General features: G+C 41.0%; 1 protein-coding gene across 1 annotated transcript; it reads left to right on the top strand.

Annotated features, from left to right (window-relative positions):
- The first annotated feature begins 936 nt into the window (after positions 1-936).
- LOC131103497 (retinoic acid receptor alpha-A-like) lies at positions 937-22,379 on the top strand. Its single transcript, XM_058049817.2, has 9 exons — positions 937-1,826; positions 14,397-14,551; positions 14,941-15,082; positions 15,997-16,157; positions 16,325-16,501; positions 16,595-16,799; positions 18,065-18,132; positions 18,441-18,531; positions 20,517-22,379. Exons 1-9 carry the CDS (start codon positions 1,628-1,630, stop codon positions 20,741-20,743), a joined length of 1,425 nt encoding a protein of 474 aa, XP_057905800.2. The 5' UTR covers positions 937-1,627; the 3' UTR covers positions 20,744-22,379.
- The last annotated feature ends 1,325 nt before the right edge of the window (positions 22,380-23,704 follow it).

Genomic DNA, 23,704 nt, shown 5'->3' with positions numbered 1-23,704 from the left:
GAAAAGGTTTATTGCCAGGTATGATCAAACACATACTAGGAATTTGTTTTGGTGAAGTAGGTGCAGACACATATATTAAAAAATGGAAATACAAAATATACAGAATAAACAGTATAAATATATGTACACAGTCTGTTTTTTGTTTGTTATTCATTCCATTCTGTGACCATTACATTCAGAAATTTATTTTTGGGGTTGGTTTTGAACATCTTTTGGTTGCTCCTCGGTTGCAGTGGAAGGTTTTTGTTTTTTTTTTTTCAAGTTGTGTGGTGATTACCCTCAATATTACCGTAATGCTCCTTCAACAGACGTATGAATGATTTTGGTCACCTGCTGGTCGCCACATCGTTGCAGTAGCCCATTTTAGTTACATTCTATAGAAATTACGTTCTTTTTGGTTACCTGCTGTCCACAAGAAAGGCACAGCTTCCGGTCCGCTCTGCAACGTCAGCATAGCACATCTGTAGTCAGAAAAGTCAGACCTTCAAAATAAAAAGCACAGCAGTAAATGAGTCCTGCTGATTAAACTTCCCTTATTTGACATATTTTTCCAGCACCTTTCCCTTATAATTCAAGTTTTGAGTGTTTTTTTGGCATTTGCAGCATTTATATCTTGCATTTATTCTTGATCTTGCATTTTGCTATTGCATATGTTTTATGGTGTTTGTGTGTTTTTTCGTTTCGGGCTGTTGCATGCAATACTTGTATTATTTTATATTGTAAAATTGTATTTATTTAGTGCTAAAATGTTCACAAATAAGTCTGGATAGTTGTGTTGTTTTTTTCTTTTTTTGCATTTTGAAGTTTAAAAAAACGGTATCGGTAATGCAGGTCAAGAATTGACTTGGTATCGGATCGATGCCAAACTCTGCAGTATCGCCTACCTCTATTGGCAGAAGGGTGGCGCTCGTGTGCAGCTGATGTCGACCGTCAAGGCAGACAAGTGGGGCGGGGGCGGGGAGAGGCCATTGGGTACAGGCCGGAGGTTACAACAGGACACTGCCCCCTCCTGCACTACAAGAGCCAGCAACAAGACGAACCACGCCGACTTCTTTTTCTTCTTCTCCTTCAATCCACCATTAGATACGTCGTGGCAACTTCAGTGTTACAGCGCGCGTGTCTGCTTTTTTTTTGTTTTTTTCTCGGCCGTCGCGTGTACTCATTGAACCGAAAGTGGATGTATTTTATTTGACCTATGATACCCCCCTCCCCCCCACAGCCATGGATTAAACAAACGCTGACTAGCGCATTGAGGAACCGACTGATAACAAGCGCCACTGGCTACAAGGTTTAATGTTAGCTTGCGAGATATCGACGCTTTAAGGCGCTGTTTCTGACGTATGTCGGACCCCCACGTGGTGTCGACATGTTCATGTAACGCTGTCCCCTGTGTAACATATAATATGTAACAACCGTTAGTCTTTGTTGTCTAACCTACACGTACAACTACAAGCCAATCGCGCCGCAGCGCAAAGTTTGACAGCAAACGGCACTTCGTCCAGGGTTGAAAGGTCACCTGACGTCGTATCCTCTTTTCCTGTCAACAGCACGTCATGAAGATGTGAACTGTTCTTGTGTCATTTTTACCTTTTTCTCCAAGAGATTACAAAAAAAAAACTCGTCAAGGATGTACGAAAGCGTGGATATAGTGGGTATGAGTCCCAGCCCCCGCAGCCCAAGCAGCGGCTCCTTTCTGGGCATGGACTACTACCACAGAGCTCCGGGCTTCGAGCCGGAGAAAGGACTTCTTCCCGGGCTTGGGGGGCTTCAGAGGTCGTTCGGAGGTTCCCTGCTGACCGGCAGGCACTGGAGCGGATCTTGTCACTGTGAGTTCCATTCAAGCACAATATAAGTCCAGCTTGTTTCAGGATATTTATTAATTCTAGAGCTGGGGTGTCCAAAGTGCAGCCCGGTGTTCGAAATTTTAATATTCTTTTCAGCAGGGGTTCTCAACAACTGTGGAAAACTTCTGAAGCAATGATGAAAAAATGCAAAATAATAGAAAACTAGTTTTGTAAATAACTGCATTTTGGATATGTTTTATTTAAAAAATAATATACAGTCTTCCCAGAGAACTGCAATCTATCTGTGGTGGTGGTGGGTGTTATGCTAGATTATACAATTGTCCAGTTTGCATAATTGGCTGCAAGGCTTGCGCATTCTATGCTGTGGGTGAGACAAAAAGTTATTAGTAAACATGAAAAGCAAATGACATTGACGTGTGTTTTACAAAATATCCATGGTCATGTTGACCCGCTGCTCGGTGAGAAGAGCGATACGTTTATGTCTGTCTCACCTGAAAAAGTCGGTAGAATGCGAATGCATGTTTTTTGGGGGGGTTTAGACTGTTAACCAAATTAAATACGGACTGCTGATCAAGTCTGCAGTTTGTGTAGCGGTGGGAGGGGGATTAGATTACATCACCGTGTTGTGTGTGTGTCGACGGATAAATTGAGCTTTTTAAAAAAAAAAAACAACAACATACATGTGCTAACACTTGGTCGTTGTTACCCACATAGCACATAATAGTTCATTGTTGTGTATTAACGTACTTGTTTTGTGTTGTTTATTTTTGGAATCACACCGTGAGGAAGACTGCCGTTCTATTTGATGACCATCAGTTCGTCAAGCTAGTTGTTTGCTATCGGTTGCAATGGAAAGGCCCCTTATGCAAGCTGACGTGCTTGTTACTATGCAGACTTTACGACTACTAAACTATTTGATGGCGTTGAAAGGACAAGCCATTCATTCAGGTTTTTAATTCACTTATCGTGGTCGGGTCTTGAACCAGTAAAACCACGATAAGAGAATTTCTTATTTTATAAATGCGGTTAAAACCAGTTTAAGACATTGTACATTTGTAGCATTATTAGAGTCATGAAATAACACTCCTATAGTCACTTTTACACTTGTATTACCCAATAATAATACCTTTTATTTTCTATTGTAATGGAAAATAAGCCGTCTTAAGACAGACGTAACACATTACATGCATGTCAGCATTGATCGCATCTACTGGCTGGCTATTGTCTCATCAATGTGACGTTCCTGACACCCACTGGCGAATGTAGTAGTATTACTGCAATAGTGCAGAAAACGCACATGCGGTGAACATTCACACAGGAGCTGCTGTCTGCCACAACTTTCACCAGTCATAGGCACTGATAACCATGCCAACTCTAAGCAACTCCTACAGTACATAGTAGCTGATAGTGATAGTCACACAAGTCACTTCCCAGACCCCGCCTCTTAAAAGCACACGCGACATTACAGCATTATGCATATGTTTTGACTAATAATAGATCGTATTCAACCTTAAAATGGTTATCATTTGGTAATTAAAAAGCAATTGAAATTGAAAAGCAATATTTGCGAGTATGGAAGGATGACTGTAACGTGAACGTGAGCAAAAGCGCCAAATCTAAAAATAAATAAGCCCTAAATCCTTCTGTGGCAAGCCCAAATGAATGATGGCGGGCCGCCACAAATGAATTTATATGTAAGTGAAATTTTGCCTATTAAAAAGCATGGTGCAATAATGTGTAGAATACTCTCTTAAGGATAGCTGCTCCTCTCTGCTTCCTTGATTTTTATTGTTACAATTTGCTACTAGTTTATTTTGCATAGGTTGTTTTAAATATGACTTTTCCAACATTTGTAGAAGTGTTTGTTTACATGATGTTCCAGCATTGTGTTGCTTTGGTTGCATATTTATGTTGTGCGACTTAAGTGACCTTTGTAGGTCAACAGATGCCTCCCCTCAGAAGCTCAAGCCCATCCTGAGCGGCAGCTTTGAAATACTATTTCCACTTTGGGAGCCTTTGTTTGCACGTATGCTTCAGATTGTTAGATATGCGTACACTGCAGGACAACAGAGCTTTATCAAAGGCATAAACTAAGAAACTTCAAATGAAACAAATATTTTCTATATCTCCTAAAGTTTATGTAGGATCGGAGGGGGGTTGTGTTACTTGTGTAAGAGGGGGAGGCACATTGGGGGTGGGTTTCTTCCAGAGTGTGTTTGTGTGTGTCTTTGTGTGTGACTGGAATGATGAGCATCAAACCAGTTCAAAGGTCAAAGGCCGTATGGACACAGACACATTCACATTGGACGACTGCTCCAGTGATTTGCAAGCAGTAGCTGTGGGACGTTACTTGGCTTTTTGTGTGTGTGTGTGTGTGTGTGTGTGTGTGTGTGTGTGTGTGTGTGTGTTTGGGCGTGATCCAGAGCAATGACTCACTGACAATTGGGAAGTGACCTACATCTCTCCCTCTCTTTATTCACCTTCTATCTGCCTCTTTCTTTCCTGTGTCAGCTGCCTGGTCATCACTTCTCCGCACTGAATGACCCCCCTCTCCGTCTAAGGCAAACTTGCACACAAAAAGCGGCATATGTACACATTGATCCACACACGCACACACACACTACACAGATCCTCACACACTCTCAGTTTGCCTGGGAATGTGAGAGTCTAGTGACTAACTTTGACCCGGGTGTGCGAAAAGGGAGGAGTTGAATAGTAGCGTGTTGGTGTTTATATCAAAGAGACGCCTTGTTATCATGGACGTGGATGTGGGACCACACAGTCAAGAGAGAGAGAGACGTGTCGGTGGACAGATGGTTATCAATTTGTCTTTCACAGAGTCCTCAACTATAGTCTTAATGTGTCACATGGTGCATTTGATTATAGGGTATGATGCTAATGTGAACGCAAAGAGTCGGAAGTAAAGGTGGATGTCGGAGCCAGGAGTGCTGGGAGATTTTCCATGACTGACATATGTACACTGTAGGTCGGATAGATTCGACTGGACCGCTCAGACTGCATTACATCGGATTTACATCTACATGTGAACAAAACCTGAGTGTAATTTGGAAAAAAACAGTGTTCACACTAGCCAGTTTAGTAGTAAACCAGTAGTTTACATGGACCGAATGAATATATAATCGGATTCACAGGGGTGGAATATTCCTTTTCCCAATCCGATTGAGGTATCTTGTACCCGCTCAATCGGAAAGTTGTAAGGGTGCGTTCTTTCAGCGCATGCTCAGCTGTGACGTAACATGCAGACGTCTCTCAGGTTTTGAAAATGGCGGCCAGCAGTCATCACTGGACTACAGCGGAAAGTTCGTTTTTGATACAAACTTTAAAATAACTGAACGTAATTGCAAGACAGGACAGCCAAAAAACTCGCAACTGCGACAAAAGCATAGCAACTGTCCCAACAACCGTGGTAATCACACTCTGGTCCGCCATCTTCGATGAATCACGTGATGTTGTTTACGTTTTACTGCGCATGCCCCATTGACTATTCCGTTTGATTATAGATTATATATTATGTAGACAGGAGATTGGAATATTCCTTTCCATGTATACACTGTTTTCTCGTACGCCATTCGGAGAGAGGAAAATCTCCTCATGTAAACGTGGCTACTGACAGGTCACTATGAGCAAAATATTTGCAATTGATCTGCAGTGTAAACATATCCAAATGGTTTAATGACGAGCTTATTTCACACTGAACAGGAAGTCACAGTGTATGTTTTCATGATATGTATAGACAATCGCTGTATTGCTGTTGTTTCACTGTTTAGCAATATTGAGGATGATTCTTAATAAGATGTCCGCTGATGTTCATTCATGCACAATGCGACGACAGGACGGCAGCCAGGAAACTTGGGAAGCACTTTTAATTAGCTTTGTCACGCCGACACACCCCGCCGCCTCCAAGGGGCCTAAAGATGGCACACTTCCCAGCTTCACAATAAAAACCCTGCGCATTGCATCTTGTCAGGCGGCATCAAACACATTAAAGGTCTCAGAAAAATATCTTCAATTCGCAATGAAAGCAGCGGTTATGTTTAGTTGGTCATGATTTTTTAATGGCTTTTGTTGAGACAAAATGTTTCAAAGAAATATGGCACTGTAGCTTACATGGCATATTGCAGTATATGTCTTATTCTGCATAAATGGGGTTTATTTGTGAAATGCAAATGAAGCATAATGTGTTCTTTCTTTACAGAACATGTGACCCGACATTAGTTTGAGGGATAAGCTATTTATATTGGAATCAGTAATGTTTTAATCATGGAAAGTTTTAAAACACAAAAATGTCTGTTTTTGTTTAAACAATACGTAATGATAATCATCATCAGAGCCCTCAGTGGTTGTAATCTGACAGTTGTAGTATTGAACACCCGGCCTTCCTTCTCAGACTCCTCCATGTGGACTTTTGGTTTAGTCATTCAGTTTTTGTGAATTGTGGTATTGGATCGTTCCCCTTGTAGGGGGTGTTCATGTTTGGATGAATGCTTTTATCTGATTTTAAACAGAAAAATGAAATGACAAAACGATTACGGCTCTGTCATAGTGCAATCACATGTAATACATTTAGGTCGACGCCTTCCGCCTACTCCTTGTGAAACCTTCGAGGGGAGAAATAAATCCTGAAGAGGAGGAGGTGGCCTATCATTAAAGATTGACAAACAAAGCTAGAGCTATTTCACAGCTGGTCCGACTCCGCCTTTAAGTCGCTTTTAGTCTGGAAGCTGTTATTTGCTTAGCCATTCCACCTGTAATCCTCATTAAAATGCGGCAAAATGACTCAAGTCCTGGTCCTGTTCTTGTTACTAAGGAGTGTCTAAAGTTGCATCGACAATGTTTTGTCATCGGCACAAATGTATCATAATAAGCACAAATCCAAGGAAATACAGCTGGAATAGGTGCAGATTCCGGAAGATCTTGATCTGAAAGATTTTGTGTGCAGGTTATGTGTAACTGCTCTCTAGGAGTCCACAACGCGATACAAATCAGCATAATAAGTGTCTGCACTAACTACTCTCCTTGCGGCTCGTTATCCTTTGTTCATTCATTCTGTGGCTGGTGTGACCTTCTTGACCCTGACTTTAATTCCAAATCCTGTCTCTCTACCACTGTATCAGCTTAACCTCATCGTATAATCACCCGATCATCCCTTTTACCTGCACACACATCTTATCTCATCCCCTCATCACCTCCGCTAGCACAGTACACTGACCCATTATCTTTGCCTCTGTGTCAGATCATCTCATGAACGACTGTTCCATCATTTTCCTGGAATCAGCTACTCCTTTTTGTGACTCATGGTCCTACCCTTCGCTTGTAGAATCCTTTTTTGTTTAATGTAAAAACCTGATTTCAGACACTTGTCTGTTGTCAAGAGTCATCCTTGAGCTCGCTAAAATCAAGCCAAATGTCATTGACAGGAATGTGTAGCTAACATTACCTCAAGTTAGACAACAAGGAAAATATATTTGCACGTCAGGTTACAATACCACAATGATACATTGTTGAATAGTCTGCCTGGAGGAGAAAGCACACCATGATTAAAATGTCTGTTGAGCAGAGTGGGATATTAGGTTTTGGTTGTGTAAGATGCCCATTTCCCTTTTCGTTCAAAGGGAACTGGTCAACAGAGGGAAGCTGAATCTCCTCCATAGTGGAATGTCTGGTATGGTTGCCAAGGTAGGGGGAGGTGTGTGTGTGTGTTAGGTTAGAGGTTAGTGGAGGCAGAGGGAAAGAGCGAGAAGTAGAGGAATTGTGTTTTTAATCTGTCAGGTCATGACCTTTGGATACGTCGCACTCAATCATTGCCACGTCTGTGAACAAAAACAAAAGCACAGGAGGGGGCGGGGGAGACGAAATTAAGATCTTGTGGAGGAAAAGTTCTAATCTATATTATAAGGTTATGATGTCAATCGGAGGGGAAAAAACGCTTACTTGGGCACAATGGTTCAGAGCGGCAAAGCATGCACAGTGACCTAATTAAGCTCTGAACCTGGCAAAGTTTGAGAAGGAAAGTCAAAACTACTAAATCATAGCGGGAGACATACATTTATTCATTTTAAATAATATGCCTGCCTGCTTCACAATAGCATCTCTCTGTGGTTCATTCTTCTTCTTCATTCTTCTCACACACTACAAGTAGCAGCATAGGTAGAAAGTGCTTACTTGCATTTTAAAATGGGGCATTTAGACAAAAGTCAAAGCCAAATATGTGTGCAAAATTTGATTAAAATGTAAATCTCACAGGACAATAGCCTTAATTATCTTTAAATAAGTAGAAAAAGTTCAATACAATGTTCAATCATGCTACACTCACTGTAGTCTCTACTGCTGGGTTAGCGGCGTTAGCTCTACCAAATCACGTTCCCCACGACAAGAGACGGTAAACATGGTTGATACGTCTTCATACAGCAACCTTTATACTGTCTTTTTTGTTGTTCACTCCCTCTATGCAGCCTCTCCTCCTTCATATCTCCTCTAGGATCTCCAATCGCTCCGCGTAGCAAAGGGGTGCTCAAAGCTAATGGCTGCTCCCGAGTATAAACAATGAAGCAAAAGGCAAGCTACGAACGTAACAAGATTAACATCCATAACTACACACTTACTTAAGGGTCGGTATGGCACCAAAAACAATAAGAAAGTAATAAATAAAACACTAAAAACACTGCAGAACATACTGAGCTGCCGTAACTAGCTTGCACTCAGGTGGCGCCATCTTGAAACATGAGAGCTCTGCATCAAATCCAGTCTATTTTGATATCAACGATGTGCTAGATTTTGATATAAAAGAAATATCGATATATATCGCCCAGCCCTACCAGACACTACTGGAGGGCTAAAGCGAGCTGTGATTTTGTCATGGAAATTATGGTGCCGGATGACCAGGCCTTTACCATTTATCTCCAAATAACCTGAACATTTAGATCCAGCTAAAAGATACCACACATCTGAAAATCTATTTGCCTAACAATAGTTTCTTTAACAGCAGCAGAAATGTGAATTACACTTTAACTGTGTTACGAGCAAAGAGGGGTTTTTTGTTCTACGTCTCGACTACAATGACAATAAAGTTGTCATTTGCCCATAATGAGGAAGTTGAGAATACTGCAACATGTTAACGTAAATGGACCGCTTTTTCATAGAAATGGCCTCAACCCTCATATGCCCCAACTGCTTCACATTAAACATACACGCCACATAAAACAAAATAAAGTAGTTGCAGCTCAATTGTTCCTGTTCTTGTGTTTCTCAACAGTAACTAGTTGAGTCGGTCAGTCCAGCAAATGTAAACACAGATGAAGTTATGCAGAGATGCTACAGATAGGACACTTTGAAGTCTTGAATGAAGCAGATAAATGAGGAGTTGTACCATAGTGGAGGTCTGCACGGACTCCACTCTCAACAAATAATGGAAGTATCGCATTCTCCATCCCTCCTTTAAATTCCGTTCACTTCTGTCGACAACAGCCTTGCTTCCTTTTCACAGCTTCAAAGGCAACATCTCTCAAGTCACACACTTGTTCCTATTCTTCCAACCTCCCTCTTAACCTGCCACCTACCATAATAAATGATATCTTTAATAGGGCCAACATTTTATGAGGTGTGATATCAAAGATTTATTGTCGTCTCTCATCCAGAGCCCATCAGTGACATGATTGAGGGGCACTTGGAATGTGGATGCAAGTGAACAGATCAATGATTAGACATTGGGGCGACTACAGGGCAGGATATTTTCATCTTCCTTCCATGCCAGACACCTTTAATGCAGTTGAGACCTGTTCACAGGGTGCATTGATCATATGCCAAAATGAGCCATTTCTCAAATGGTGTTGACCCCTCCTTTCTCCTAGGATGTGCCAAGTGGCAGTCAGAATTTATTGGGATGATAATAGATTGGTACTTTAGATTTTTTTCAATTGAGTAAAATTTGTTGCTTTTGCAGGCTTCTTATGTAGACGCTAGATATTACAAAATCCCTTTTCAAATGCACTCACTGGCTTTTTAAGGCTTATTGTTTTCAACAAAATTTCACTACTTTACTTTCACTAATTTAACAACTAATTTGAAGAATTTGTCATCAATGGTGTATCATTAGCATAATATGTTATATTTGCACATTTGATTACTGCAAATTACAGCTTTTTATCTGTTTTTCTATCTTTCGAACACGCAGAAAAAATAGACTGTTCATCTTGACTAAACCAAGAAATACCATAGAACTTTGTATTGTATCTATTATTATTTAAATTTAGATTTAACTTGTTTGTGCACATTGTCCAGATCGCTTTAGCTCATGGATTATTTCTGGCAAACCTTCTTGCTCTTTCCCAATGCTGCGGCAATAGGAACAAGCCCTGGGCACCAGGCGTCATAACGAAGTTGATGTTTCAGGTGGCTGATATGATGGGTTTTTTCCCCTCCTCATGGTGAAATGTTTGCAGAGCATTTGGTGAAAAGTGAGATAAAAACAGTGAGAAGTTTGACATTTGTTTACAATTGAGCTGAGGCCTTTAGTATCACATCACAGAAAGAATGCTGCCTCATTGGATTTTTAAAAAGAAATCTGTTATCTAAGCTATTTTTTAATGTTATCAGACTTATCAGTATGATGGTATTATTCCTCATCTATATAATTAGCATGGACCTCTTACATTGTGTTCCATCTGCTGCCATTTTTACATGTGACTAATTCACACAAATACTTACATAGTCTGCAAAACAAACAACACCACAGGCTCCCTGATGGTCTGCTGTTTGCTCACAGACATTATCCATGTATGTTTTGTGCTTAAAGCACTTGTACATAGTCAACTTTCTTTTATGTGCCAACACACTTCACATAGTGTACCCCCACTTTAGTTTAGAGCCCTGGATAACTGTTAAGAACGATCTGCAGTAGTGATTTATTTATTTTTGGGGGGGCAAATGAACAACGACGAGAGGTTATCGCACACATCACATTGCTGTCATTGTAAACAAAGCAGTGAGGATGTGGGTACACGATGCAGGGACGCAGTTGACGTACGCGTTTGAGTGCTATTAGGGGACAAATTTGATTTGCCAAAATGACAACGATTGGATAAAATGTGCAAGGGAAGTTGTGAACCATAAGTTCCAAAAACCAAAAGTTAGATAGACAAACAACCATTCACACTCACATTCATACCTATGGACAATTTGGAGTCGCCAATTAACCTAGCATGTTTTTGGAATGTGGGAGGAAGCCGCACTACCCGGAGAAAACCCACGCATGCACGGGGAGAACATGCAAACTCCACACAGAGATGACCGAGGGTGGGATCGAACTCGGATCTCCCAGCTGTGTGGCCTGCGTGCTAACCACAGGGCCGTCATGCAGCCCATATTCCTTTTGTTGAAATATTTATTTTTAACTTTAACTTGATAGCCGCAGGGCTAATGTCAAATGTTTAAGTCTGAAATAAGTCTCAAGTAAAGCTGCAACAATCGATGATTAATCGTTTATCCAATTAATTGACAACAATTTTGGTCATCGATTAATCGTTTCATCTAAAAATGATCTCAACCTCTCAAATGTGACTTTTTTTTTAAAACAATGTGTATTTTAAAAAAACAGATTAATTGAAAAATAATGAACCGATTAATCAGTTATTAAAATAATCACCTAGTCTCAAGTAAAATATGCATGTCAAGTCGTAGGCTTGACATTTTTGAGTCCTTACAAGTCATAAGCACTGTTTATTTGTTTTGACTATGCATGGGCCGCAATGATAACCTAATATCAGAATTTGACAGTATTAAAAATACAGCTCTAAAATGTGTAAGTCACATCGCACCATTTGGTGACCCTCGAAGTGAGTCATATGTCAGACAACGGCGATAACAGCGTGGCGTAACTGCGCTGCTCAATGCTGGCGAGGCAGCTAACGCCGGCGCTAGCTATACTTTTGGCAACACAGCACACGCCCGTGGTTTTGACACATTGAAGCCCAGTTACGCCTGTGAGGAATAAGACGGGACGTGGCAAAGTATTTCCATGTAGCCGCCCGAGCTCTTTCTCTCATACTACAGGAATGGTATGATAGTTTTACAGTTTTGGGGTTTTGAAATAGGGACTTTTTCATACCGTGGTATACCTTGAAACCGGTAACCAGCCTAGTGCCAAATAAAATGCCATTTTAACAATGTATTGTATAAAATGTATTACATTTGACCAATACAATGAATGCATTTTGAATTGTTTAGTTTTTAAATAGGACCATTGTGACAAGACTTAGTCACAGTGCTGTCTAGCAATCTGGATTTAGTCAGTGTGCAGAAATGAAATACACACCCCAGTTGACTAGATCTTAACAGATGCATTCAATGAGGAAGATTTTGTGGGAAAATTTGGTGTTTTTGCTGTAAATGACCTAACAATCACGTTGGTCGAATATTTCAATGGGGACCGAATTTACTACGCACTCACTGAAAGTGTTTTCAAGTCATCAGACTACAGTCCGAGTCGGTTGAGGTTCAAGTACCAAGTCTTTGATGTTTTTTGTGATTCGAGTCTGACTGGATTCCACACCTCTGATTAATGTTGGCTCAGAAAAAATTCACATAGAATTTTTCATCATGTTGATTTTAGGTCCAAAATCTTGAGGGAAAAGCCATTCTTAGAAGATGGTGAAAGCCGCAGACCAGATAATCAAGGCATCTTGTGACATTTGTGTAGATGCATTTACGCCAAGGATGTGCTCACACGATGCCAGTCGTACTGTTAAAACCTGCCGTAAAGCCACAGTGTACTTTTGGCGTGAGTGCGCCTTCTAACCTGCACAAGAAAAAGAACATTCATAATGTGCGTGCGTCACTTTTGAAGGGTAATCATTCCATAGCTATTACATCTACCAACATATTTCTCTTTGCACTGAACAGGAAAAGTAAAGTGCACCAGTAGCGACATGTATGTTCAACATATTCTGTATAAGAACATGTAGTATAATTCTGTATAAGAACATCAGACTTCTGTATTCAGACAAAAATCCTGCATAGAATCTGCAGACTTCAGTATATATTATGAATAACCACCCAAACTAGGCTGCCCTTCGTCACCAATAGTACAACAAATGAAATCAACATGCCTCTGCAGCATTATTGAACAGCTCAGCCATTTTTGCACCCGTATGGCTCTCATTCATTCCTCTCGTTGGTAGCACACAAGAACCCAGCTTCCAGTGTGCCATTATGGTGACATAAGCCCTGGTTCTCAACCGTAAATCCTCGGCAATAAAAGTTTAGATTAACTTTGTGATCCGTTTTGGTTTTTCACGAGTTGAATGGAAAGTTAGTTATCACCTGCTCGAAGGTTCTGGTTGGTAGCAACTTCAGCTGGCTGTTTTTCCGCCTCATTCTGGTGGAAACGTGCGATTTGTTCCCAAAATATTTGAAGCTTGTATGTTGTCTGGCTCATTTTTTATCTTCAACTATGTGAAATAGCATCTTGTACACCACCATAAACTGTCTGGGTGGCATTGATTATTGACATCTATTAATTAATTCATTATCATCAATTGTTGCATTGCGATGCATCGGACAATCGATGATTCACCCCCACCAATCATTTCTACCAATTGTTTGACGATAACACAAAACTAATAAAGGAATATCTTAACTGACATATAATGTTTTGGTTGGAACCTTTGGTAAGACTTTGAACAGCACCTTTCCTAAACAAGCTAAATATGCCATTGTTTTTTGCAGTGCCCCCCTTTTTGGAGATAAAAAAGTAAATCATTTTGTTGAGCTTGTTGTGTGTTGTGGAAACAGGACGCCGATGACGCTGGTGATGTCATAATGCTAATTCAATGAGTGAATTTATCACAAATTAATCACAAATTGATGATTTTTCTAATTTACAGTATTGCATTTATATCTGACCATGTTAGAAGAGTTTCAGCTAAAACGAAAGGAACATACAAAACTATGGTGAGACCAGCTATGTTGTCTGGTCTAGAGACAGTGCCACTGAGAAAAAAACAGGAAGCAGAACTGGAGGTAGCAGAGATGAGGATGCTGAGGTTCTCATTGTGAGTGACCAGGATGGATAGGATCAGGAAGGAGTACATCAGAGGGACATTACATGTTAGAGGCCTTGGAGATAAAGTCAGAGGGGCCAGACTGAGATGGTTTGGACATGTCCAGAGGAGAGAGAGTCAATATATTGGTATAGAGGAAGACCAAAGAGGAGGTTTATGGATGTAGTGAAGGAGGACATGAGGGAAGTTTGTGTGAGAGAGACAGGGTTGGATGCAGGAGATTATTTTCAAGCTTTTCAAATGGTAACTAAATGTAAAAAATCTGTCCATGTATGTAGTATACGTAAATAATGTTGCTAATGCTAATGTTTCTGTTTTCGTCCTCCACTATATGTACATGGGCCAGTCTGGTATTTCTCCATCTGGGACTGCACTGTAACTCCACATGAATAGTTAAATGTGTCCCCATTTCCACCCGATTTCAGCCAATGAAAAAAAAAAGGTGGTTAATCTGCTTGCGGAAACAATATTTAACTATCGTGCCACTAAATGTCTGTTTTGTTTTGTCTTGCAGCAATAGAAACAGAAAGCACGAGTTCTGGAGAAGACTTGCTGGTCACAAGCCCCCCGTCCCCACCACCTCCACCGCGCATTTACAAGCCCTGCTTTGTATGTCAGGATAAATCTTCTGGATACCATTATGGAGTCAGCGCCTGTGAGGGCTGCAAGGTATGCATCCAAACATCAGCTTGAGCCAAAGTGGAACAATCATAACATCTACATAGCAGCTCTCCTTTTGGCTAACAACAACACTGAGCGTGAATAGACTGAAGACTGCAGCTGGAAAACCTGAGAGCAGACCCTTTACACAGAGGATGAGTCGACAGTGTTTGCATAATGTGTCAGGGTGGAGGCCATGACCTTTACACCCCCTTAGAATCACTAATCCTCTTTTGCCTTATCTAATCCAATAAACACTCACACACACAATCTTTACATGCAAGTAGTATTTACCTTGTTAACCATTGTGTGTCTGCTGTTTAACTATAAATGCCGTCCTAAGCGGGTTTTAATAAGATATTTACATCATAGTCTGTAATGTGTGTGTGTTTTTTTAGGGATTCTTTCGTAGGAGCATCCAGAAAAACATGGTCTACACTTGTCATCGAGACAAGGTTTGCGTGATAAACAAAGTGACAAGGAACCGCTGTCAATCCTGTCGACTGCAGAAATGCCTGGATGTTGGCATGTCCAAGGAATGTAAGTTTAATTCTAAATGCACTTTAGCTATAAAAATGAGTATCAAAAACAGTGAAAAATGTTTATAGTTGTGTCACCTTTATATTGGCAATAGCATTGTTCCACCTACTACAAATTTAACATTGAAGCATGTTGTACATCCCTTGGTTTACTGTTGTTTGCCGCCCTCATGTGGCAGTTTCCAGTCAACGCATTCTGCCTTGTAGTTGGGTTTTTATGTTTTAAAATGCCGAATTTAGGATATGAAGAACAATTTGCTTAAATATGCATATTTGTTTTACTGATAATAGGCTGTATTTAACCATGAAACAGCGATCATTTATTAATAGTTTTTGAAAAATGGCGATTGAAAAGGCACAATATTTGATCTAGCGAGGAACAACTGTACATCCTGTTGGCACATATTTTATATATTTTTTAAAAAGCAGCAAAAAGGCTGCATGGTGGACGAGTGGTTTCCTCACAGGCCTCATAGCTAGGAAACCCGAGTTCAATTCCACCCTTGGCCATCTCTGTGTGGAGTTTGCATGTTTTCTCCGGGTACTCCGGTTTCCTCCCACATTCCAAAAACATGCTAGGTTAATTGGCGACTCCAAATTGTCCATAGGTATGAATGTGAGTGTGAATGGTTGTTTGTCTATATGTGCCCTGTGATTGGCTGGCGACCAGTCCAGGGTGGACCTCGCCTCTCGCCCGAAGACAGCTGGGATAGGCTCCAGCACCCCCGCGACCCTCGTGAGGATAAGCGGTAGAAAATGAATGAATGTATGAAAAACAACAAAAAATGTTGTTTGAATGGCATCACTATATATAATGGAATCACAATATGTTGGCATAGCAAAAATGATCATTATATGTAGTAACTAAACTCACTTTTCCGACCAATTAAATGCCATGTTCCCTTCTGTCATCAGTGGTTCGAAATGATCGTACGAAGAAAAAAAAGGAGGAGAAGAGGCAGGTGGAGGTGGAGGTCTACGTGTTGTCAGCAGACACGGAGCAGATGATTGAACGAGTTCGCCGTGCACATCAGGACACTTTTCCCTCTCTTGGTCAGCTGGGAAAGTACACAACGGTACTCACACTAGCAGTATTTTACAACATTAGGGTGGAATCCCTTCATTTTTAAGGACAGCAATACATTGTGTGGATATAGCCCCGTCAGTCCCGCTTCAGTCAACCTCATTTGTGAATGAATATTGAATTGAATTGTAGTAATTCTCCCATTGTTTTTCCTGATAGAGCAACAGCGCAGAGCATCGTGTCCCTCTGGATGTCAACCTTTGGGACAAGTTTAGTGAACTGTCCACAAAATGCATCATTAAGACAGTGGAGTTTGCAAAGCAGCTGCCGGGCTTCACTACGTTAACCATTGCTGATCAGATCACCTTGCTCAAAGCTGCCTGCCTGGACATTCTGGTCTGTATACGCCCCCCCCCCCCCCCCCCCCCACACACACACACACCAATAGTAACCATGAAAATCATTCTTCTTTGTCCTTTATTCTCATAGATTCTGAGAATCTGCACACGCTACACCCCAGACCAGGACACCATGACCTTCTCAGATGGTTTGACGCTCAACCGCACTCAGATGCACAACGCCGGATTCGGGCCGCTCACGGACCTGGTGTTCTCCTTTGCCAACCAGTTGCTCCCGCTAGAGATGGACGATGCAGAAACAGGATTGCTCAGTGCCATCTGCCTGCTTTGTGGAGGTACTGCTTTTGTAAAGTGTGTTAGATATTGAAAGGATCTTTTTTTCCTTGTGAAAAGAGGACAGTGCCTTGGAGAAGTGGGTCCAATTTCCTACTTACTTCTTACATTGTCTATTTTGCATAATTGACGAAACCTGTTTGTGTGTGGACAGGTAAAGGGGAGCTTTTTGGTGTGTGGGACATGTTTTTACAGCTCATTTAACAAGACAACATGAAGTTGTTACCTTATGAGTGCTTGTGTTGATTAAGAAAAATTGTATATATAATATATCACTATATTGATGAACAGATGCGTTAATAGTAATATGAGTTATGTAATTGCAAGAGGTCATTACTCAATATTACTCAATATGACTCATGGGTCCACCTTGCAAAGATTAAATTCATCACAAAGCAACTTGGAACTCTGACATTATACAGTAGAAATATACAAACATGTACCAATATGAGTTTAAAATGTTTTTTCCCGTAATGCATTTTGTTTGAGAAAACCATTCATCGGAGGAGCATGGAAAGCATACCAAATTTGCTGCAATGTTGCCTCCTTACACCAGGGGGAGCCAGAGGACCTAGTGCCTTAAGCCCAGGGGAAAGCTGAAGTCATCGCAGCACCCCATTTAATGCGTTGCTCAGACGCAATACCTTATGACAGTGGTTCTCAATTACTTTCAGTTATGCCCCCCCTCAGGGACAGAAATGACATCTTAGGATATCTATTCATTTAACTTTACTTTACAGACTGAAGTTGAAACTGAAACCAGCAAAATGGAGTGAACACAAGTGTATTCAACATTCAAATTGCATGTTGAGGACTATAAATTTGTACATGTTGGCAGGTCTGCACTAACATTAAAAGCTTTTTGCGACAGTTCACCGCACCCCCTGGCCCTTGGGGGCCTGCCCCACTATTTGAGAAGCATTCCCTCATATGAAAACTTGGGGGAAAAAATCCAGTCTTAACTCGCATTGATACATGTATCTTTTTTCAGGTACATCTTCAGTTAAGTTGCTGTGTGATGAGATGCTTTTTGCGTAAAAAAAACTTCCAGAGCAAATAAATGAAATTAATAAAATTTATGGGATTGTCCATGCTGAATCCATTGTGGGGATCCATTTCTTTAATTCTTTAAAGCGGAAATAATTGACATTTTCTGCATTATTATGCCAAAATGATCTCTTCAAGGTAAATAGAACATTTTAAAAAGACAATTAATAGCAAGTTGAGGGTGGGAGATGTTATTTGATGTGTTTGTATTTGTCCACAGATCGTCAAGATTTGGAGGAGTCGGACAAAGTGGATGTTCTTCAGGAGCCGATGCTGGAAGCATTGAAGGTTCAATAAACACCTTTTTTACTCACCGATGTTGGCAAAAGTTTGTCTTGTAATGTGAAAATTATTTTGGGGTCGTGTAGCAGCTCACGTCAACAGCAAGTTAAGTTTTGCCCTCGTTCGTCTTTACCTTAATCTTTTGGTTAAGAAAATTTTGGCACCAAATCCTTGAAATTGCCACCAATGCACCAAGGAGAGCACAAATTGAAGCGTCAGTGTGTGTGATTTAAGACTTTATTTCCACATTTATTTCAAAATGTTGGTGTCCCTGGACGTCCAGACTAGAATTTGAAATATATTTTGTTATCCAGAACTATGTCCGGCGGAGGAGGCCTGACAAACCCTGTATGTTCCCTAAGATCCTGATGAAGATTACTGACCTCAGGAGCATCAGTGTGAAGGGTGAGTCTGCACACACTGGTGATGCATAACGGTTAGATAAGGTCCATTATAATACCAATATTTATTAATGTGTGATCGAAATTGGGTGCTGGTCTTGAAGCACAGAGGTCACCAAGGTTCAACAGGTTCATAGTCACCATTTTGGTCTCATGTGGCCACATCACATTCTCCCAAACCTTGTTTGAATCATTTTTATGGGCCTGTAAGTGTGTTATTTTTTTGAGTAGGTGAACCTTGCAGGCACACAGCAAAATGTGTTTTCTTGGTGACTGTGCACCCAACTCCCTTGTGATCATTAGCAACATTGGCTTCTGTCGTTCTGGCCGGGTCTCTCACTGTTCACCTTTTTTGCCCTGCAAGGTGACATCTTGTATTATGTTGGTCTTGTTGATGGTCCTGTAGTACATTCCGGTTCTCAACAGTTATCCCTCCTTTGGTCTAGAGACAGTGCCACTGAGGAAAAGACAGGAAGCTGAACTGGAGGTAGCAGAGATGAGGATGCTGAGGTTCTCATTGGGAGTGACCAGGATGGATAGGATCAGGAAGGAGTACATCAGAGGGACATTACATGTTAGAGGCCTTTGAGATAATGTCAGAGGGGCCAGACTGAGATGGTTGGGACATGTCCAGAGGAGAGATAGTGAATATATTGTTGAAGGATGCTGCTTTTAGAGCTGCCAGGTAGAAGATATAGAGGACATTATAACACATTCAGACAGGGCATTTTGTCTTATAGGCAGATGCTCAAAACACAGCAGTATCACTTCAACACTAGTTCTCTTCTACAGACTTACTTCCTAAAAGGTAGCTTGAACCCTCCATGAAGAATGTCACTTCCCTCTATGGCTCTGAAAACAGAAGCTTAGTACTTCACAATACAGTCGTAGTCTACATTGCAGTCCAAAAATATTGAAAGACAAGTCATGTGTAGTAAGCTAGTAGCGCGCAGGCCACACAGCTAGGAGACCCGAGTTCGATTCCACCCTCTGGCATCTCTGTGTGGAGTTTGCATGTTCTCCCCGTGCATGCGTGGGTTTTCTCCGGGTACTCCGGTTTCCTCCCACATTCCAAAAACATGCTAGGTTAATTGGTGACTCCAAATTGTCCACAGGTATGAATGTGAGTGTGAATGGTTGTTTGTCTATATGTGCCCTGTGATTGGCTGGAGACCAGTCCAGGGTGTACCCCGCCTCTCATCCAAAGACAGATGGGATAGGCTCCAGCACCCCTGCTATCCTTGTGAGGATAAGCGGTAGAAAATGAATGAATGAAAAAGTAATGTGTAGTATTTTGGTCACTAGATGTCAGTAATTACATGATAGAATTGGGGGGGAGGGTTGCCTCCCTTTCTGTGTGGAAGTGGTAATTTTTAAGGTTTCACATCTTCCCCTCACCGTTTTAATTTTTGAACAAATTAATTGGAGGCCAACTTACAACTGTATTTGTTATCAGCGGCGGCTTATAACAAATACAGCCTGTGCGTTTGTGTTGTGCAATGTGGTGTAAAAGAGAAATAGTAAAATAATAGAATTATAAAGGTGACTATAGGGGAGTTTTGTCATATCTACAGGGCTCTAATAATGGTAAAAACATTTTCGATGCTCTAACTATGGAAATATTTGGTTTCTTAATATTGAAACCCTGCTTTGCGGAAATTCACTTATCACAGTCAGGTCTGTAACCAATTAACCGCCATAAGCGAGGGATGATTGTACACCAGTTACTACAGTAACTGAGCTGACACTTGGTGACAAATCTAGTATACTATGTACACTTAAATAAAACTTACAATGCACTTCTGAAAAACCGTGAGAGGGAAGTCACAAAATTCAAACAAGGGATGACTGCACTTTCTTGAAGGCAGAAAGATGCTTGCTGGTTGGTAGGGCATCAAATACTTATTATTCCCTGCATTCACAGGCCGAGATTCTGTATCTATTAATCAGCAACATATCGTGAACGCTCTTTCTACACTTTGGTCTCAGGCGCAGAGCGAGTGATCACACTGAAAATGGAGATTCCCGGTTCCATGCCTCCACTCATCCAGGAGATGCTGGAGAACTCTGAGGGACTAGAGGGGCAAGGTGCTGGAGGAGGAAAAGGACGAGACAGAGCCGGTGGACAACGGGAAGAAACAGATCTCCAAAATTCCCTTAATCTGTACCCCATGTCGGTCCCTTCTCCGAGCCAGAGTCCCCCATCTTCCACCTGAAATGTCACACTTGAAGAACCTACACCTTGCACAGCACTGCCTAGTGGCGCTGAGTGGCACTGCAAGAGCACCAACAACAGACAGACGTTTAACTGCTCGTCGAAAGGACGCTGAGTTGACTTCAGTGGGACAGCATTGATTGTTGAATAGCGGGATGTGTGACACTTAATGATATCTTTTCTTTTTTGGGCTTAAATTATGCAGTTTTTCACATTGCCGAAGCATAAGATCATTTCACTTTTAAGCTAAATGTTGTTCTAAAAGTTCTATAGATCATGTCTTTTTATGATTTTTAAACAAAAGGTTAGTAATTCAGTGGAACCCGTTTATGTCGACAACCCGCCAGCTTCAGCAAACCGGCTGAAGTTGACGTCAACATGAAAATTTGAGATCCAAAGATGTCATTTCTAACTAATTGCCGTATTGCAGCAACATAACTGCAGTCAATCCCCTGTTTTTGTTAGTAATCCGTTCTAAAATGTCAGACAAAAATCTAAATGTATGAAAACCGAAGCAATATGTCCTGTAGAAAATGATGTCAATCCAATGAATCAGTTCCAGAGCCCCGAAAATATGAATTTTATAGAGAATAATTACAATTTTACCTACAGAAAATGATAGAAAATAAGTAACAAAAAGTGTCGACTTGAACCGTTTCCACTGTATTTAGATGCACCTGTCTGTGTGACCTCTCGTAAGCTGAACATGGTCAAATGTGGACCCGTTTGATGAAGGATTATGGGGGTAGTCTATATATAGATGATAACCCTCTTATGCATTTTTCTGTGATGAAAAGCCATGTGTGTTATGCAAAATCCATGTGTATATTGTATGTAATAGTTGCTATGGACAGACTGACAATAGAAGATATTTTCCTAAATGTACATGTAATATTTTATCTCCCTCAAGCAACACTGCCAAGAGTTCTTCCTTTATCCCCACCAAAAGCCGACACACACAAACACACACACACACGTAGAAATGAATCACTTTTCCAGTCATGCATGTCTTACGTCTGAAAATGAACTGTATCATCACACTGCCTCACTTTGCTACTGCCGGGTACAAATCTATTTCCTTATTAAAGGGGACCTATGATCTGTGTTTATAGCTCTATATGTGAATGCTATCCACTTGAGAAGTTCATGCATGATTTACCTGTTGGAAGAAATGTTTATCTTACACTGCCCCCCTCTTAAATATATACGTACTTTGATAGGCCATTTTCAGAAAGCCGGTCTCGGGGCATGTCTCAGTACTTTGATTTTGTGAGTTTGCCTTTAATGTGTTGATCATAATGAGAATAAAACAACAGAACAAGGATTTTAAGCACACCAAAATATTTTTGTGAACAAACTTATTTTCATTTTTAGGCAAATTACTTTAAAAAGGTAAGAGGATATAGTTATTAGTTATTTTCCCAAATACAGTGGTGTGAAGTGTTTGCACCTGAGTTCTGATTTGTTTTTTGCACGTTTGTCACACGTGAATGTTTGAGATCTACAAAATTAAATAGTCGTCAATGACAACAAAACACAAAATGTAATTTTTACATTTTCAAAGCGATCTCCCCCACCCCATTTCTAAAGCTTTGGGACTTCAGCAAACCATAGTGAGAGCCATTACCCACAAATGCTGAAAACATGGAACGTGGTGAACCTTCCTTGGAGTGGCCAGCCAACCAAAATGACCACAAATGCGCAGCGATGACTCATCCAAGAGGTCACAAAAGACCCCACAACAACATCCAAAGAACTCCAGGCTTCACTTGCCTCAGTTAAGGTCAGTGACTCCACCATAAGAAAAACACTGGACAAAATTTCTAAGACCAAAACCACTGCTGAACATTGATGCTTGTCTCAATTTCTCTGTGGTCTGAGAAGAAAAATGTTACATTTTTTGGAAGGTGTGTGTCCCATTACATCTGGTTTAAAAGTAGCAATGCATTATAGAAAAAGAACATCATACCAACAGTAAAATATGGTGGTGGTAGTGTGATGGTCTGGGGCTGTTTTGCTGCTTCAGGACCTGGAAGACTTGCTGTGATAAATGGAACCATGAATTCTGCTGTCTGGCCATCTGTTGTTGGTGACCTCAAGCTGAAACCAACTTGGGTTCTGCAGCAAAACACACCAGCAAGTCCACCTCTGAATGGCTGAAGAAAAACCAAGACTTTGGAGTGGCCTAGTCAAAGTCCTGACCTGAATCCTATTGAGATGCTGTAGCATGACCTTAAAAAGGCGCTTCATGCTGGAAAACCCTCCAATGTGGCTGAATGACAACAATTCTGCAAAGATGAGTGGGACAAAATTCCTCCAAAGCGCTGGAAGAGACTCATTGCAAGTTATCACAAACGCTTGATTGCAGTTGTTGCTGGGGGTTGCTTGTTCAGGGGGCAATCACTTTTTCACACCACTGTAAATAATGTAATGAATTAGTAAAGGGATTCACTCTTTCCTTCAGCAACATTGTGTATAATAACGTTAATTAATTAAACAAGACATTACTGGAAAACAATAAATATCAATAGAATTAAAAGGCGCTTATCCGGTGGAACCCGTTTATGTTGACGCTCCTTGGACTGGCTGACAGATGTTGACATAACCCAAATGAAAAACTAGAAACTAGTCTTTGCTTGCAAAGCTGCTTGTGGCTTGTCCAGAGACATAAAGAGAATGAATGATAATCATCAGTAGTAATAATAAGAAAAAGGGGAACCAAGACTTGATAGTTGGGTGGTCGTCCTATGTGCAGGTTCCTACTGTAAGTGACAAGGACCGCAGAGGCAAAGTGGTGGAAAAACCCCCAGTGCTGACACTGTTTGTTTGCATAGCAGAATCCTGACTACTTCAATTGTCATGGTCTGCGACCTTCGGAGCGGCGACATGTTTCATGACATATTCATTGAAAGCAGCAGCAGGGAGAAGTGACACAATCAGACTGTAGAGTGCAGGCTCAGCA

Source organism: Doryrhamphus excisus, linkage group LG16 (genome assembly GCF_037039965.1).
Source record: "Doryrhamphus excisus strain RoL-2023G ecotype Guam linkage group LG16, RoL_Dexc_Guam_v1.1, whole genome shotgun sequence".
Taxonomy (NCBI): Eukaryota; Metazoa; Chordata; class Actinopteri; order Syngnathiformes; family Syngnathidae; genus Doryrhamphus; species Doryrhamphus excisus.
Note: the sequence above shows the minus strand (reverse complement) of the source record. Positions and strands in the feature narration are given on the sequence as shown.

Bases quoted from the DNA above. Each gene is read 5' to 3' on its own strand.
- LOC131103497 (XM_058049817.2), top strand. From the start codon at position 1,628: ATGTACGAAAGCGTGGATATAGTGGGTATGAGTCCCAGCCCCCGCAGC. The intron at 16,158-16,324 runs GTACTCACACTA...TTTTCCTGATAG, and splicing joins AGCTGGGAAAGTACACAACG to AGCAACAGCGCAGAGCATCG. The intron at 16,502-16,594 runs GTCTGTATACGC...TTATTCTCATAG, and splicing joins CTGCCTGCCTGGACATTCTG to ATTCTGAGAATCTGCACACG.